This window comes from Stegodyphus dumicola, chromosome 3 (assembly GCF_044657685.1).
Source record: "Stegodyphus dumicola isolate Sdum_Otavi_A_Nest chromosome 3, ASM4465768v1".
NCBI classification, from domain to species: Eukaryota; Metazoa; Arthropoda; class Arachnida; order Araneae; family Eresidae; genus Stegodyphus; species Stegodyphus dumicola.
Genome location: NC_140770.1, coordinates 117,727,198 through 117,743,806, shown reverse-complemented (window position 1 = coordinate 117,743,806; position 16,609 = coordinate 117,727,198). Strand labels below are relative to the sequence as shown.

Genomic DNA, 16,609 nt, shown 5'->3' with positions numbered 1-16,609 from the left:
TTTTTTTTTTTTTTTTTTTTTTAATCGTTTGCAACGCAAATCCGCCAACAGATTGGTTAAGAGCCGTGTAATTTTAATTCCATATTCATGAGAAATCGCAATTCACACTGAAAATGGCAATCATTAGAAATGATAAGAAAATGTCATATGAGCAAAATTAATGACCGTTTATTCATTTTGGCCAAAATTAAGAACTCTTAAGGACCAACAATCATTTTTGAAAAAAAATTAAGGACTTTTAAGGACCAAAAATCATTTTTGAAAAAATTAAGGACTTTTAAGGACTGTACGAACCCTGTGTTTATTCATTTGGTGCGACGAAGGCAATGAATCATTCCTATCCGGTCGCTGAAATCAAAATTCAGAATTGGAAACAAAATAATAAAATAAAAATTGAATGCTTGATCTCTGATGTTATTTCCTCAGTGCCCATCAGTGTGCCTAGTAAACAAATTGCAGACTTCATGGAGCGTCTGGGGTTGCAGACCGCCGACTGCTCAAAAAAAAATAACATAGATGTTGAGATAGTAATTGGCAGGGATGAATTCTGGAATGTAGTTTATTCAGAAAGAATTAAAATATCTGAAGGATTGTACGCAGTTAGTTCCGTGTTTGGTTGGGTTGCTGCAGGAATCGAGAAAAATAAAACAAATAAAAATTGTTCTGAAAATTTAGCGGTAATAACAAATATTGTTGTGTTGAAAGATTTAAGAGGTTTTGGGGAATTAGAGCACATGGGAATAAATGATTCTGATGATTATTCCGATATTGACTGCGAAATAATAGACCAGTTTGAAAAAAAATTTGCACTTTAAAAACGGAAGATATGAGGCAAATTTAATCTGGAAATACAGTCCGAATAATCTAGGAAATAATTTTAAGGTAGCTAAGAAACGATTCGCAAACCTTCACAATAAACTAAGTAAAACTTCGGAGATTTTTCAGGAATATAAAAATGTAATTGAGAACCAGATATTAGAAGGAATTGTGGAAGAATGTCCGAATAATGATATAAATCTGGGATATTTTATGCCGCACCGAGCAGTGATACGACCTAGTGAAACTACTAAGGTAAAAATTGTGTACGATGCTAGCTCAAGGACAGAGGACACGAATTCCTTAAATGACTGCCTTGAATCGGGACCTAATCTAAATCCAAATATACTTGACATTATATTAAATTTTCATAAGATAGCGTTTTGTGGAGACGTTGAAAAAGCCTTTTTGACGATAGGAATTGCTGAAGGTGATAGACAATTTCTAAAATTTCTTTGGTTTAATGCAAATAATGACTCCTTTAAGATTATGCAAATGTGTCGCGTAGCTTTTCGGTTTGACTATGTCTCCTTTCACTTTGGCCACCACTATAAAATATCACATTTGGAAATATAAAGATAAAATGACGGACAGTTTCCAAATGAGTTAGATTTAGAATTCTGAATGTAATGTATGGTTATAATATGAAGCTTGAGAATTTTGAATGTAATGTAGGCTTTTGGTTGAGTTAGATTGGGATTTTTAGCCAAGTTTTGAATTGTTTTGTTTGACAAGGACTATAAATTTATAAAAACACTATTGTGTATTACTTCATTAGAGGTTCAGCGTCAAAACTCTGATTTCACCTGACTGTTTTGCTCATCGTTTCATCATGGAACGTATGATTGATTTCATTAGCGCTGAAATTACGAATCTGCAGTGCATAGAGGAAGCAGATGGTCCTCTTAGTGAACAAGATGCCAGGGATCTCCTATTTTTTCAAAGACTAAAACTTTTCATAGAAAATGAGATCACCCAGAAAAGAACCGCCGCTGCACCGAAGCCTAATATCCCTGCTGCTAAAATATTTGATGATGAATTTCCGACTCTTGGTCAGATCAAACCTAACGCTCGAAGAGCCAACAGCCCAGCCCGTTCTGATGAGGAAGGCTCCAAAAAATATAAAGCCCTAGACGAGGATAGCAGCGATTCTGATACAGGACCCAGAGGAGACACCACCATGCGTCTAAGAAAGCTCGTCCGGAAAACCAACTCCTCGGATAATTCTGATTCGTCGAGAATACCGCCTCCGGAGACGACTGCAAATGAAACTTCCGAAAATATGGAAACGGTCCCTAACGAAACTCCAGCTCAAGACGCAGCCAATCTGGATGTAGCACCTTTTAAAAGAACACCGCCGATAATAATTAAAGACCAAAGGAAAAATTTCATGCAACTCAAAGCCTTATTAATCGGATATAACCTCTCCACTAACAGAGATTACTACGGACAACTTATTAGCGGAGGAATTAAAATACATGCTCACAATCCTACCATCTACCGCCAAATCATTAAAATACTCAAATATACAGGTGTGTTTTATCATTGTTACGAGCTGCCAGAGACCAGATATGTAAAAGCAGTCATCAGAAGCCTCCCATCTTATATGAAATCGGAAGATATAGAGGAAGAACTCAGAGAAAAAGGATATAGTGTTATCAGAGTCAACCAAATGAAGCGTCGCCGTGACGGAGAAATAATAAATTTACCACTGTTCCTTGTGACTTTAAAAAGAGAGGAAAAGAGCAATGCCATCTTCCATGAACATTTTGTGCTTGGAATGAAAATCAAAGTCGAAAGTTATAAAGGAAGAGCTGGGCCCTTACAGTGTTTTCGCTGTCAAGGATTCCACCACTCTCAAAGTAATTGTCATCACGCCCCGCGCTGTGTTCGCTGCGGTGAGGAGCATGAATCTTTCACATGCAAAAAAGATAAAACTACTCCTCCAAAGTGTGCGAATTGCCTTATGGAAGGACACACAGCAAACTACAGAGGATGTGAAAGATTTCCTAAGACAAAAACTTTTTCTCAACCGAAACCCTTCACAGATCGAGTCATCACAAACAAATCATACGCTGAAGCCTTAAGCTCTGGATTAGCCCCTGAATCTCTCATGGAAGCTAAAAAAGTGCTTTGTGACTTACGGGCCATCGTTTCCATCATTCAGGAATCTGGAATAACTCAAATCTTTAAGCAATTAACTACTGATAAAGCTTCACTTCCTGACAAAACCCAGCAACATGGATAAAACTACCAGAACTGTGAATCCCATCCGTTTTGTCATCTGGAATGCCAATGGCCTCCAGAACCGTTTATATGAACTTCATAATTTTCTACAGTATCATGATATTGATATTGCTGTGATTACCGAAACGCATGCGCAACAGTGTCACCGTCTCAGGATTGCAAATTATTTACTTTACAGGTGTGATAGAATTAGTCACCGTGGTGGAGGTGTTTGTATATACGTTAAACGCACGTTACAATCATGTTTAATTAAGGAAAGCAGAGACTTTAACTGTGAACTAGTTACAGTTTGTGTGACGCTACCAGTTTTTAAAAATATTTATTTCACTGCTCTATACAACCCGCCTAATAACAGGCTTAGTGATAACTTATTAAATGCTTTTTTGCCAAGTGATATCCCGACCGTCCTTGCAGGGGACTTAAATGCAAAGAATACTGCCTGGAACTGTCGACGATCCAATGCAAATGGCAAAATATTATATAATTACATACTTAATAATCCTATTGTAATTCATGCACCGAATGATTCTTATCGTCCAGGTAGACTCGAGTACTCTGATATATTAGACATCGCTTTGTCTACCACTACTATTCCTATTACTACTGAAGTACTTCAAGAACTCTCATCTGACCACCTGCCCGTTATCGCTTATCTGGGAATTAATAGAACTGAAGCTCGTACTCTTAACACAACTACTGACTGGTCTCTTTTTGAAAATCTTATGAGTGATCGTATTATTCCTCTCTATAACCTTAATACAGTGCAAGGAGTTGAAAATGCGGTTTCTGCACTTACCGAAAATATTAAAAGTGCTATTGCTGAAGCAAGTGACACTAAACCACTTAAAGATAATAGCCTTCGACTTCCTAATTACATTCGCATCAAGATTAGACAACGCAACAGAATGAGAAAATCCTATCACGTGACCTGGGACCCAAGAATAAAACGCGAAATCAATAAACTTATTAAAGAAATTCAGAAAGACATAAAAAATTATAGAGAAGAATTATGGTGCGAGAAATTAATTAGTATTAACACTAGAGATGGGTCATTATGGACATTAATTAAGAATCTTAAATCTCACTATACTACAAATCGCCCTCTTACCCATAATGGAGCTCTCGCAGTCACTCATCAGGATAAAGCAAATGTGTTTGCGACCTACCTAGAGGAACAATTTACACCCAATGAATGGCCAAATAATAAGGACTTTGAACATAGCACATTGACACATGTCAAAGACTGGTTACATTCCCCCACTGCTAGAAACTTAATTAAATTCACCAATCCAGCTGAGATTAAAGAAATTATCGAGAAACTTCATCCCAAGAAAGCACCGGGAATAGATGGCATCACAAATAAAGCTATGAAATGCCTTCCCAGAAAAACTATCGGAATAATAGCAAGTATTTTTAATGATTGCCTTACATCCTCATACTTCCCCAAATTATGGAAAACTGCTAAGGTCATCTTAATACCAAAACCTGGAAAAAACCACTCACAAGCTGACGGATACAGGCCCATTAGTTTACTGCCTGTATTAAGTAAAATATTTGAAAGAATTATTCTCAGCCGAATGAAAAATTATCTTCAACTTCTTCCGCCGGAGCAGTTTGGCTTTAGAGAGAAGCTCTCGAGCGCAAAACAACTTCTTCGTATTACGGAGTATTCTGGAGCTGCTTTACATAACAAATTGAATGTTGTTATCCTCATGCTGGACGTAGCGAAAGCTTTCGACCGCGTCTGGCATGAGGGACTCATTGCAAAACTAATCAACCTTAATTTTGAAAGAGAAATTCTTCTGATCATCCTCTCATTCATCTCGGACAGGACTTTTAAAGTGTACGTGAAAGGAGCTTACTCCTCAGAACGTAATATGCAAAGTGGACTACCTCAAGGGTCTTGTTTAGGCCCTGTACTCTATTTATTTTATGCTGCAGACTTCCCTAAACCCAACAGTAACGACTCTATCTTTGCATGTTACGCAGATGATACTGCCCTGGCAGTTAAGTCTGCGAACATTAACTTCGCTATTAAGAAACTACAAGCCTTCATTCCAAGTATAGAGTCATGGTGCGCGAATTGGAAAGTGAAGATTAATGCTCAAAAATCTCAATTATTGATTATTCGCAGAAGGAAAAGAAATAATCAACTGAAGAATCACCTTCTCCTCTTTAATGAAAGAGTTCCTATAGTGAAAAGTGCCAAATATCTCGGAGTCACTCTTAATGATCGTCTTACTTGGACTGACCATATCAACAATGTTCGAACCACTGCACTACAACTTATCAAGTGTTTGCTTCCTATACTCGGTAAATACTCTAGAATGGATTTGGGGAAGAAAAGACTTGTTTATCTCTCCACAATTAGACCTATTTTGACTTATGCATCTCCTGCCTGGGCGGCAGCCAAAGACTCAGATGTGAACAAACTCCAAATCGTTCAAAATAAACTCCTGCGTATTATCACGAACGCACACTATTATGTCCGCAACAAGACCCTCCATGAGGACCTCAAAATTGATACCATCGCGGTACATCTGCGGAAACTTAACGATAAATTCTTCAAAAATGCGCAGGAATGTAACTTTATGAATCATTTCAACATGTTTCATTATGAAGTTCTCACCGATGATCGATTTTTCTTCGACCTTTCGCAGCTTACATACTCAGTGGAAACGAAAATTTCCCCACCTAATACCAAGTTAGTGGAAATTTTGATCTGTACATAGTGATTTTACTCTTATTTTCCTTTACTTTACTCCAGAATACTGCTTTTCTTCAATATTCAAGAAGCACTTTTAAAAGTCAGCGCCTGGGAGAGAGACCTCCCACGTGACCTAAGAACTTGAGTTCTATGTTCAGCCTTGTTGTAGGACTTTCTGCATTTTTTAGGACTGAAATTTCTGGTATTCCTTATATTTATCATATTGAAGAACATGAGAAAAATAGTGATTTTTCGCTATTGCAACCCATTATTTAATTATTTTACTCTTTTCATCAGTTTTGGACAAGTTTACGCTAAGCGAATCAGAATGCCTGATTCCGCTCACGTGATATGTGACTTATTCTAAGTATACTCTGGGATAGACATTTTGAATTTGTAATATATGTATTTTGTGTTAACATTTGTTCTGCATTTATTTTGTTATTTTTAACTCTTACTAAAATTATTGCTTTCCTGAAACATCTTCGACTGTTATAATGAAACCATGATTCTGTTTACACCACCCCCATCACGTTATCATGGACTCAGAATTTCAACTTACAGGACTGATAGACTGTATTATGTGATGAAATTTGGTTTATTCCATATGTTGTTACTCTGATGATTACTAGAAAAATTTCCCTTTTATGTAATTATTTCTGCAAATTTGTACATTTAAGTTTTCTTCGGCATTTCTAACCTGAAATCTCGCAACGTATTAACGACTTCTTCACACCTCACGTGACAAGGTAGTCACGCCCTCTCAACATCTGCAATCCTGACTTAGGTCTCACTCATGTATTCTCCTACTTTCAGCGCTCTATAGCAACGAACTCAGACAGCCGGAACAAAACTTGCAAATCCTGCAAGTTAATCAGCGGCGCATCCAGCGGTACTTGGAACTTGGAAAGTTTCCAAATGTTGAATTCTTCTGTCTATGTCGACGACCTATATTTTGGAGCAGGAACGGTTAAAGATGCATATCAGTTATCTGTAGCTGCGGTTAACATATTTAAGGATGCCGGGATGAATTTCAGAAAATTAACAACTAATTCTAAAGCATTAAACGATTTATAGGTCTCAAATGAGATTAAGGAATGAGATAACAAATTAACTAGTGAATCGAATTTCTTAGGCATGATTTGAAATTCCATTGAGGATAATATAAAGTTAAATTTAAAAAACTTTTGTACTGGAAACGATTTTGCTACAAAAAGGAAACTTCTGCAAAGTATCGCCCAAATATACGATCCATTTGGATTTATTGCACCCTTTGTTATTCGGGCGAAAATTATTATGCAAGAAATCTGGTGCTCCGGTTCTGACTGGGATGAGATCCTTCCTGCAGAGATTAAGGACAAATTTAACATTTGGCGGGAGGAACGTAATGATTTAACTGAAATATCGATACAGAAAAATTTCTTTGATGACAATCCAATGAATATAAGCCTTCACCTATTTTCGGATGCTAGTCTTAAAGCATATGGGGCCATCGCATATTTCAGATACCGTACGAGTGATTCAGAAATTAAAACTTCCTTTATCATGTCGAAATGCAGGGTTGCACCTTTAAGATCAATTACGCTTCCTCGTTTAGAGTTAATGGAAGCACTCGTGGCTGCTCGAATGTATAAATATTTGAAAAAATTGTTTGGTGATTTAATTGAGGATGTTTATTTTTGGAGTGATTCCGAAATTGCCATTTACTTGGAATAAAGGTTCGCCAAATAATTAGAAACCATTTATCGCCTATCGTGTTACAAAAGTACAGGATATCGCTACACTTCCTCCAGATAGAATCCAAGAGTTGCCTCCATTTGCTGTGACCGGGTTGACTTCACCGATCCATTTTTTATGAAAGACAGGCAAGGTAAAGTTTACATGCTGTTTTTAATGTGTGCGGTCACTCGTGCCTTACATATAGAGATAGTAACTGATCTCACCACTGAAAGTTTTTTGCTAGCTTTCTGAAGATTTTTAGCTCGCCAAGGACTGAGTATCACCGTGTACTCCGATAATGCCAAGATTTTTAAAAGAGCTGACAAAGAACTAAAACATATTTTTAAAACTTTGAGTGACTCACCTGTGAAAGAATTATTTTCTGCTAGAGGCATAAATTGGAAATTTATTATTGAGAGGGGTCCGTCGTGGGGAGGGTTTTGGGAGCGTATGGTACGAACCATAAAATCCAGCTTACGCAAAATTATTGGTCGAGCATCCCTTACTGTGAAAGAGCTGGAAACAGTGCTCATTGATATCGAGGCAATGATTAATTGTAGACCGTTTACCTATGTATTTATCGATCCCAATGAACCTTCTCCACTAACACCCTCTCATTTGCTGGTTGGTAGACGATTACTATCTCTACCTGCTAATAAAATAACATCAAATAATTTGATTGGATCAAGAAATTCAATTTCAGTCAAAAGTCGTTAATCCGGACTCGTCGGGACTTCGGCGATTCCGGATTATCGATTTTCCCGGATTATAGATCATCAGTTTAAATCTCGTAAGATGGCATGCAGAAATTCTAAAATTAAAAATATGAAACCGTAATTTATGAAATAAAGAACAATTATGATCTAAAGGGTATCAAAATTTACAAAAAAAAAGCTTAATATTTATTTGTTTACTTTATTAAACATTTCTCTCAATGTAAGCTGTTTAAGTTGCTTTATTTTATGTGATAATACTTTCTCTTTAATTCTATAAAAAGACATAATTTCTTGTTCAGTTACAAAGTTCCGCTGTTCAAGTCCCGTTAATTGCTGTGCCGAGAATACCGACTAACTTGTCAATCGAAATTTTTTCGTATTCACTAACCTCTCTGTCACATTCTTCATATCTTTATCCATTTTTTGCAGCAATTCCACTTTTTGTTTGTTGGACATCGAAACATACTTTCGTTTTGTAGATCCTTTGGAAGTTCCAGCATCGGAAATTCTATTTGACATAATCGAAAGTTCAAGTTTACTTTTATAAAATTGCTCTTACAGTCTGCAAAAAATAATAAGCGGGATCCAATTCGAAGATTAAGGAACAACGCAATCATTAACATTAACTGAAATAGATAATTAGATGATTTTAGCTTACACCGTCCGTTATACATTAAATGCGCAGGCGAAAACGTATTCTGCACTTGCGCACACGCATATGCGCAGTAGTCAAGGTCTTACGCGCACGCGTAAAACGCCTGTGCGCATGTGCCAACTCGGCGCATGCGCAGAAAGTTTTTATCTTTGAGGTCCGGATTATAGATCATTCCGGATTATGGGTGTCCGAATTAACGACTTTTGACTGTATTAAAAGATATAAATACCATCAAGATATTTTAAATCATTTTTTGAAGCGTTGGAGATCAGAGTATCTTTTTAATCTGAGATCTGCCAATATTTATCCTCCACACTCTAACGCATCTCAGTTTAAAATCAACGATATTTATCTTGATTCATGACGATAAACATCCCAGAAATCTCTGGACAACAGGTAAAATTTTGGAATTAATGGCAGGCAGAAATGGTAAAATAAGATCTTGCATAATTAAAACACCTACTGATACCTTAAAAAGGCCTATACAATTGTTATATAATATGGAACTTAACTAATGTTTGTATTTTATATTTTTAGGTTTGATTCTCCTGACCTCGCTGATAGGTATCATTTAATGTTTTGTAAATTTTATGTGCTTATAATTATGTATGCATGTTTGTTATATTACCATTTCTCTAGGATTGATTGTCGAAATAGTAATTGAATATTCTAGAATATTATTGAAATATGAACTCTCCACAAGTTCAGGTGGGAAGTGTTGCGTAATTTGAAGAAAAAGGCTAGAGGGCGCTGTTGCTTGCATAGTTGAAAAAGAATAAAGTTTGTTCATGTTGAAGGCGGTGGCCTAAGAATACGCTCTGTATATAGTGAATTAAAATATTGTTAAAAATGTAAGAGTGTTAAAATTAGTAAACTCACTGAACCACCATCATCTGATTTGAAAATGCACATATTATTTCACTGTGAAACACTGAGAAGAAATTACAGTGCAGGATACAGAACAAAAGACTTGTACTACTGACTTTTCTTTTTGTGTTCATGCAAGACAACATGCAACTACATATCGCATATATAACGATGATGCTATTTGATTCATTCTGCTGGGAACAATTCTGTCACCCTCCTTATAGCCTGGACATAACTCTAACCAACTTGTTTTCTCATCTCAAGAAATTTTTTACCAGCCAGCACTTTGCAAGAGATGATTAGATCAAGGTAAACATCCAAAACTGGTTCAGGTCACAGATGGCAAAATTCTATGAACTGGATAGTGATTAGTGCCAAAATATGGCATGTCTTAATTCACATGGTGAAGATGTATAAGAGTAGTTTAAAGTGTGTAGATTTTTCTGTAATGTAATACAGATGAGAGCAAATTGCTAATCTCTTTTAATATCCAAACGATACTTACTTTTACAATGATCTTTATATAATTATAGAGTAAATGAAAGCTCTAATTGATTGTAATGTACATATCAGAGCCCCTACAAAACAAAATTAATATTGCGTACCTGTATATCTGTTGTTACCAACAAATCTTCTCTTTCTGCGTTGCATATTTGAAGGATCTAGTTTAATAGAAAAATCAATTCCATCAGGATACCCCTCTGGCTGAAAAGATAAAATAAATATAACAAGACTGTGTGAGTTATTTAAACTATTAACCCATGCATAACCCATTTAACTAGACCATAAATGTGCTTCATGCTTCATATTGAATGAACATGGTATTCAAAATACTCATTTCTTAATGTGTGATGAAAAGAAATTAAATTGGAAACATAAAAACTGAAAAAAGGGGGCTTCTTTTCAAATCAGTATGCATGCCATAGAAAAAAGATATAAAAGTCATATGCCAGCTTAACCATCCGTGCATCTGTTTCTGGAAGGTGAAATAAGTAGTATATTTATTATTGCTATTTTGTATAGATGTACACTGCTTATATCTTTAGTATTCTTGCTATACATCAATGGCAGCCAAATAGTCAACATGTGGGTGCCATGGCCATAAAACTCTTTTCCACTAATCTGTGGCAAAGTTACGATATCATTATTATTGAATATGGGCTTCCTGGATCTGTGCGTATCTTCATACTTTCTTCCGGTACCATACAGCAGTGGTTCCCACACTCTTTAACTCACACAGCCTTATTTTAGAACCAACTCACTTTGTAAAATCAATTAGACTACAAGTAATATAGCTTACAAATTAATGATATATGAAGAATAGCATTTAACAGGTATTAAAAAGTTATAGATATTAAGGAGAAGTAATAAACTAATGAGATATCTAAACAGCTGTTCATTGGCCAAAAACTTAAATTATAATTTAAAAACTTTGAAGTTTACCATAATATCTCAATTTATTATCAACATGCTACTGTCAAAAGTTAGCCAAACATAAAGATTCTTTCGAAATTCAATAAAATAAAGCAACTTGCATTACAATAGATATTTTCCATTATTCTTGAAAGCATCATTAATGCTGTTACAATAAATTTGGTCCCAACTAGTTAATTGTGACATGCAATTCAATTTGAATACATATTCATTCATAAATGAAGTTTTTATTACTCCTTATAGAAGACAATTATAACTTAATTTTACAATTACAGAACTATAGTGCACTCTAGGCCTAAATAAAGATATAACATTAAAAAAAGTTTAATGAAGACCACCTGTGGCTGCATTTCTATGCACAGTTTTCTTATTTTAAGTTAAACTGTTGCTATCTACAGGTTTTGATATCTTGTTCTGCATTGATGTAGATTCTGTATATTGTTTTGGTATCTGTACAAGTAGAGAACCTTGCTTTACAGGAATGTGTACTTGAGAAAGAAAGCAGCATTATTTTTGCCCTCTCTGACAAGAATTTGAATTTATCTTATATACAGCTGAAACTCCACTAAATGTTTTAGTTTTGAAGTTTAGTTTTCTACTAAAGGAGATACAAAATTCAACTTATAGTTTCCAAATTTCTTATTTTTATTCTAGTTCTTATTTCTTATTTCTTAACTTTATTCAGATTTTATTTACTTTATTTTCCTGGAGCAGCTGTGGAGCTCCATGCAGTGCATAGAGCCCTTGGGGCTCTGTGGAGCACAAACTGGGAACTACTTCTACACAATATATAGATATGAAGGGAGAGAGCTAATAGCTTTGCATGCTTAAAAGGCATAAATATTTGCCCTTTAGGCATGTAGTATTGGGATCATCACAGAATGACATGTTTACAGTAGCAGTGATGTCGCTGTGCTGTTGGGGTATGTATCAGTGTGAACAATTTTTCTTATTTTGAAAAGAAATTAACAGCACTTCCTTCAGCACAGAGAATAATTGTAATATAAAAACTCTCCTTCTTTTAAAGGTACAATAGGAAATAATGCAGTCATTCCAAACTGAATTTGACTATCAGCTTTTTTCCCTAACTTTTTTCATTTTTTTACCTCCTTGTGTGAAGTAAAGGAAGTATTGTAATTCTGAAAATTTTCGGTTATCATATTTCAACAAAAATATCCATGTTGACCACTCTGGAAACCACTTGAACCATGTTTTTGTGTGGATCTGTACATACAGACAAAATAAAGGATTCTTTTGCACGAATGGATTGTAATCAGAAGAGAATTTCCATGACGTTTCCATATACATATGCACATATCTTGCATAACGCAAAAATGTATAGCCTCAGAACATTGATATTTTCTATATAGGACTGCTATAACACATAGTTATGCACCTTCTTTTTTGGTTGCAATCACCCAGATCAAATATCTATGTAAATATATGTAGATATACTCACTCTGTTACCTGGCTCAGCGAACTCAATTTTTTCCTCTTACATGTTGGTAAATTGATCATTTTTTGCTTTAGAAGTGATTGAATTATATTTTCTTTTATGTTCTGGTTAAGCATTTTATGCCTTTAGTTAATCTGCTTGCAATAGTTGCAGAATTATCAAGAATTTTGTAGAATTATCAAGTTGTTTAAGTGCTACTAAAGCTGCACATTTGAAATTCACATTTGAAACTCTTAGTAGAATACTGAATTAAGTCAATTCGTGCACCAACTTCAGTGTCTTTTTACCAAGTACAACCAACAACAAACTTTCAACTTGCAATGAAAAATCTGTCTTCTTGCCTGCTGGCCAAATTACTTGTTTTTGCGTAGAAACTCTAATTTTAATAAAATAAATAAATAAATAAAATAAAAAACCTGTATTTGGCATTTTATGTTTTTCTGTATTTTACAATTTTAATGAAACTGTTTTGAGTTTTTATGTATGTTTGCCTTGCAGCAAAGTCAGAACTGAATTGATTGAATGAGAAATATATCCCTAACGAAATTTGGAGAAATAAGTTTAAATGAAATGCAGCAAAAAATATGTATAATTTAATAGACCATACAAGGAAGTCATGTGGTGTCCCCATCAGATATTTTAGTTCCAGGTTAACAGAACAGAGGCAGATTCGAAAACCGCTAGTGTAAGAAGCACGTCTTCACACATTTGCTGGCATTGTTGGTTGCATAAAAAAGATGCCAGGTGACAAGAAACAATAGATATCTATCTACTATGAAGATTTCCTTATGTTCCTTGAACTTTTCAAAGAACTAATTACAGTATTAAGATTTAGTATGTATTTACTCACTTTTTAAATATATTATCAAGTATGAAAATGGCATTTTCCCCTTAAAAGCTTACTTAATAATTATTTAGCCATTTTGAGACTGTGAGTTTAACATGCTTCTTGTAAATACAGTGAGTATATTTTAAAAATGCACTAGAAATAATAGACAGAAATATTTTTATACAGGTCAGAAATTATAAACAGCAAAAGAAAACATAAATTAGAGAAATCTAAGTAAATAACTGAAATACTTACAACAACATGCAGCTTTCGCATAATTGCATCACTTCCTTCAGCACTGAGAGCAACAACTCTAATATCAAACTCTCCTTCTTTTAAAGGTATAACAGGAAATGTTGCAGTCACTGCTGACTGACCTTCAACTATCAGCCTTTTTCTCTCACTTTTTTCATCTTTTTTAGTTCCTGTACACAAGTGTTCCACACCATACATATACATAATAACCTGGAAAATATTTTGGCATACAACCTTCTAATAACATAGTAATCATATAACCTTCTAAAATGATATATGAAATAAAAAGTTTACCATATACTTATATATAAAAGACATTTCATAAAAACTACCATAGAAGTACAACTATCATAGAGGTGCAGATTGGTTACTTGCTTTTGATGGTGCATATCCCACAAGGTTACAATGCACTTAACACAAGTTGAGAGGAAGGAAGCAAAGTAAAAACATGGAAATCTCAAAAGTAAAAATATGAAAAATATCTTTTAAAAGTCTACAAAAAATATTCATGATGACCATTCTCTAAAAATACCCATTACAATAAAATCTGATAAAACAAAAGATAACACATTCATAATGGCAGACAACAAAATCAAGCACATATGAGTATATAAAACAATAAAACCAGATAAAAAATCAATACAGAAAGTATGTATATATATAAATTTGAACACCCCTTATATACAAGTATATATTATATATCCGACATGGTTGCGTGCATGCACAAGTGCCCACACATGACGCCAGAGTGAAGTAGGCATTTGTGTGCTCTGTCCAATTCATTCAGCAGTGCGTGTGATGACGTCTTGATGTTCACAATGCAAAATCCGACGATTGAGAAGTAGTGAGATGTTACCAGATTTCTGACTTTGGAAGGGGTTAAACTGGGCTATATTTATCACCAGATGGTGGTCGTATACAGAGAAGAACTGGCACTCCACTTTCTTACTGGACACATAGTCTCTGTATATGGCCACCAACTGGTGATGAATATTGACTGGTTTAACTCCTTCCATGGCAATATCTCTCTGCTCCTCAGTAATCGAATTTTCCATTCTGAAAGCCACAATGTCATCGCACGCACTGCCGCATCAATTAGACAGAACTACTTTACTCTGCCGTCATGTGCGGGCCTTGCACATGCAGCAAACCATGACGGATATTGCATTCGAGTCCTTAGATGTCTCACTATGTGATGCCAAAGCAGCATATTCAAATTTCCACCAGTTTGGTTGCTACTACGTTTCAAACATTTTCATTTGAATACCCCTTACATATGTGTTGTGTGTATGTATATTTGCACATACACAATATAAAAGACAAAATACAACTTTGATATAATCTTTTAATCATTCATTAAACTGTAATAATTAAAAAGTAGGTCATTGATAAATGCAAATTTGCAAAGCAGACACAAAAAAGAAGTATTTAAATTAATTAACTTTCCTCATGCACAGCAAGTGAAACAGAATCAATAAATAAGTTGAAATGCCAGAAAAGCTCATGAGAAATTTAATCTTTGAACTTTCTTGCCAAGATAAAATTTCATATATCTTGACAGTCCTGTCCTTGAAATCTTATAAGACAACATTAACTAATAAGCAAATAAGGAATGCAACAGAAAACACACATGAACATCTTGTTTGGTACTAGATCTGATTATGGTTATCTTGTATAGAAAATCAAGTTGAGTAAAATGGATGCAATCTAATAGTAAAATTAATATTATGGGGGGGGGACTGCTAACATCTTAATTGCTCAAACGTACCACATAGCGGTACTGCATCAAAGTAAAATATGCAAAATATTATTATATTAAAATAATAATTTGGGAGGAATGCCTATATCTTAGCTGCAGTGACAGCTGAAAAACACTGCATAAAAGCTCTGTAATAAATATGTCTGAAAGACTTGTGAAAACATACACAGAGCCTGACAACACATGGAATACGGTTTTGACAATGCACAAGACAGTGCCAATCATAAACAGTTCAGCCATATTTCACTTTTGACTGGATAAGAGCTACATTGGCAAAGGTGTGTAATATGTACAATCTGTCAAAAGTCAATTTAGAGCCAAGATTCAATCTTTAATAGTGGAGTCTTAAACACTTTTCTAGCATTATAGGCATTGTTTCTTTATTAGCACTACAGACATTCTCTGTTTTTAAAAGGCAATCTCATAAGATGAAAGAAAATGTTCTATGCCGTGGCTAGACAATAATGAGTCTCGTTGATCTTTTCCAAAACCTTCTGATGTTATATGTAGCATTTAGTGGCTTGCAATTATCTAATCTGTTATAGCTTTCCTAGAACATGTACAATTATCTGGTTGTAACAAAAGTTTTCTGCTAAAACACTTTCTTAATAAAGTTAGAAAAAAAAATAAACATGAAAGCTGTATCTTTAGTGTAGGTAGTAATCACCACCCAAATCTATGATTTTCTGCAAATGTTTTGGTAGTTTTTCAAAGCCTTTGGCCCAGAAACTTTGAGGCCCTGAGTCCAAACACAGATCACCTTCATTTCGGACATCCTGTGCAGAATGGATGATAGAACCTGCTATATGTGGCAGCAAGTGTGAAAAAAGAAGTCCTAAGGAGTGATGTGTAGGCTATATGGTGGGTGTGCAAAAGATCCCATTCAAGTCCGCACAGAGTCAAGCCAGTGAATGCAGACATATGTAGTCTTGCATTATCTTGATGGAACATTACCTTTTTGTGCCAGAACTCAATTCAACGTTTTTCTTTGATAGCAGCATCGACATGGATTAGCTGTACCTCTTACTGTCAAGGGTTTTACCTATTTCCTGATACTATTTGTGAATAACACCATGGCTATCCCACCAGATACAAAACATGGTCTTTTTGTTAGTTTTTATGTCAAGTTCTAGCACAACAGAAGTCATA

At 35.0% G+C, this 16,609-nt stretch overlaps 1 protein-coding gene across 1 annotated transcript in view; it reads right to left on the bottom strand.

Moving 5' to 3' along the window:
• LOC118194875 (A.superbus venom factor 1-like) overlaps nt 1–16,609 on the bottom strand; it is a 325,092-nt gene that overhangs the window by 143,551 nt on the left and 164,932 nt on the right. The window contains exons 20-21 of the mRNA XM_085813226.1: nt 13,702–13,911; nt 10,333–10,432 (exon numbers count right to left, since the gene is read on the bottom strand). Coding sequence (XP_085669352.1) covers nt 10,333–10,432; nt 13,702–13,911 — 310 coding nt within the window. The remainder of the gene's footprint in view (nt 1–10,332; nt 10,433–13,701; nt 13,912–16,609) is intronic.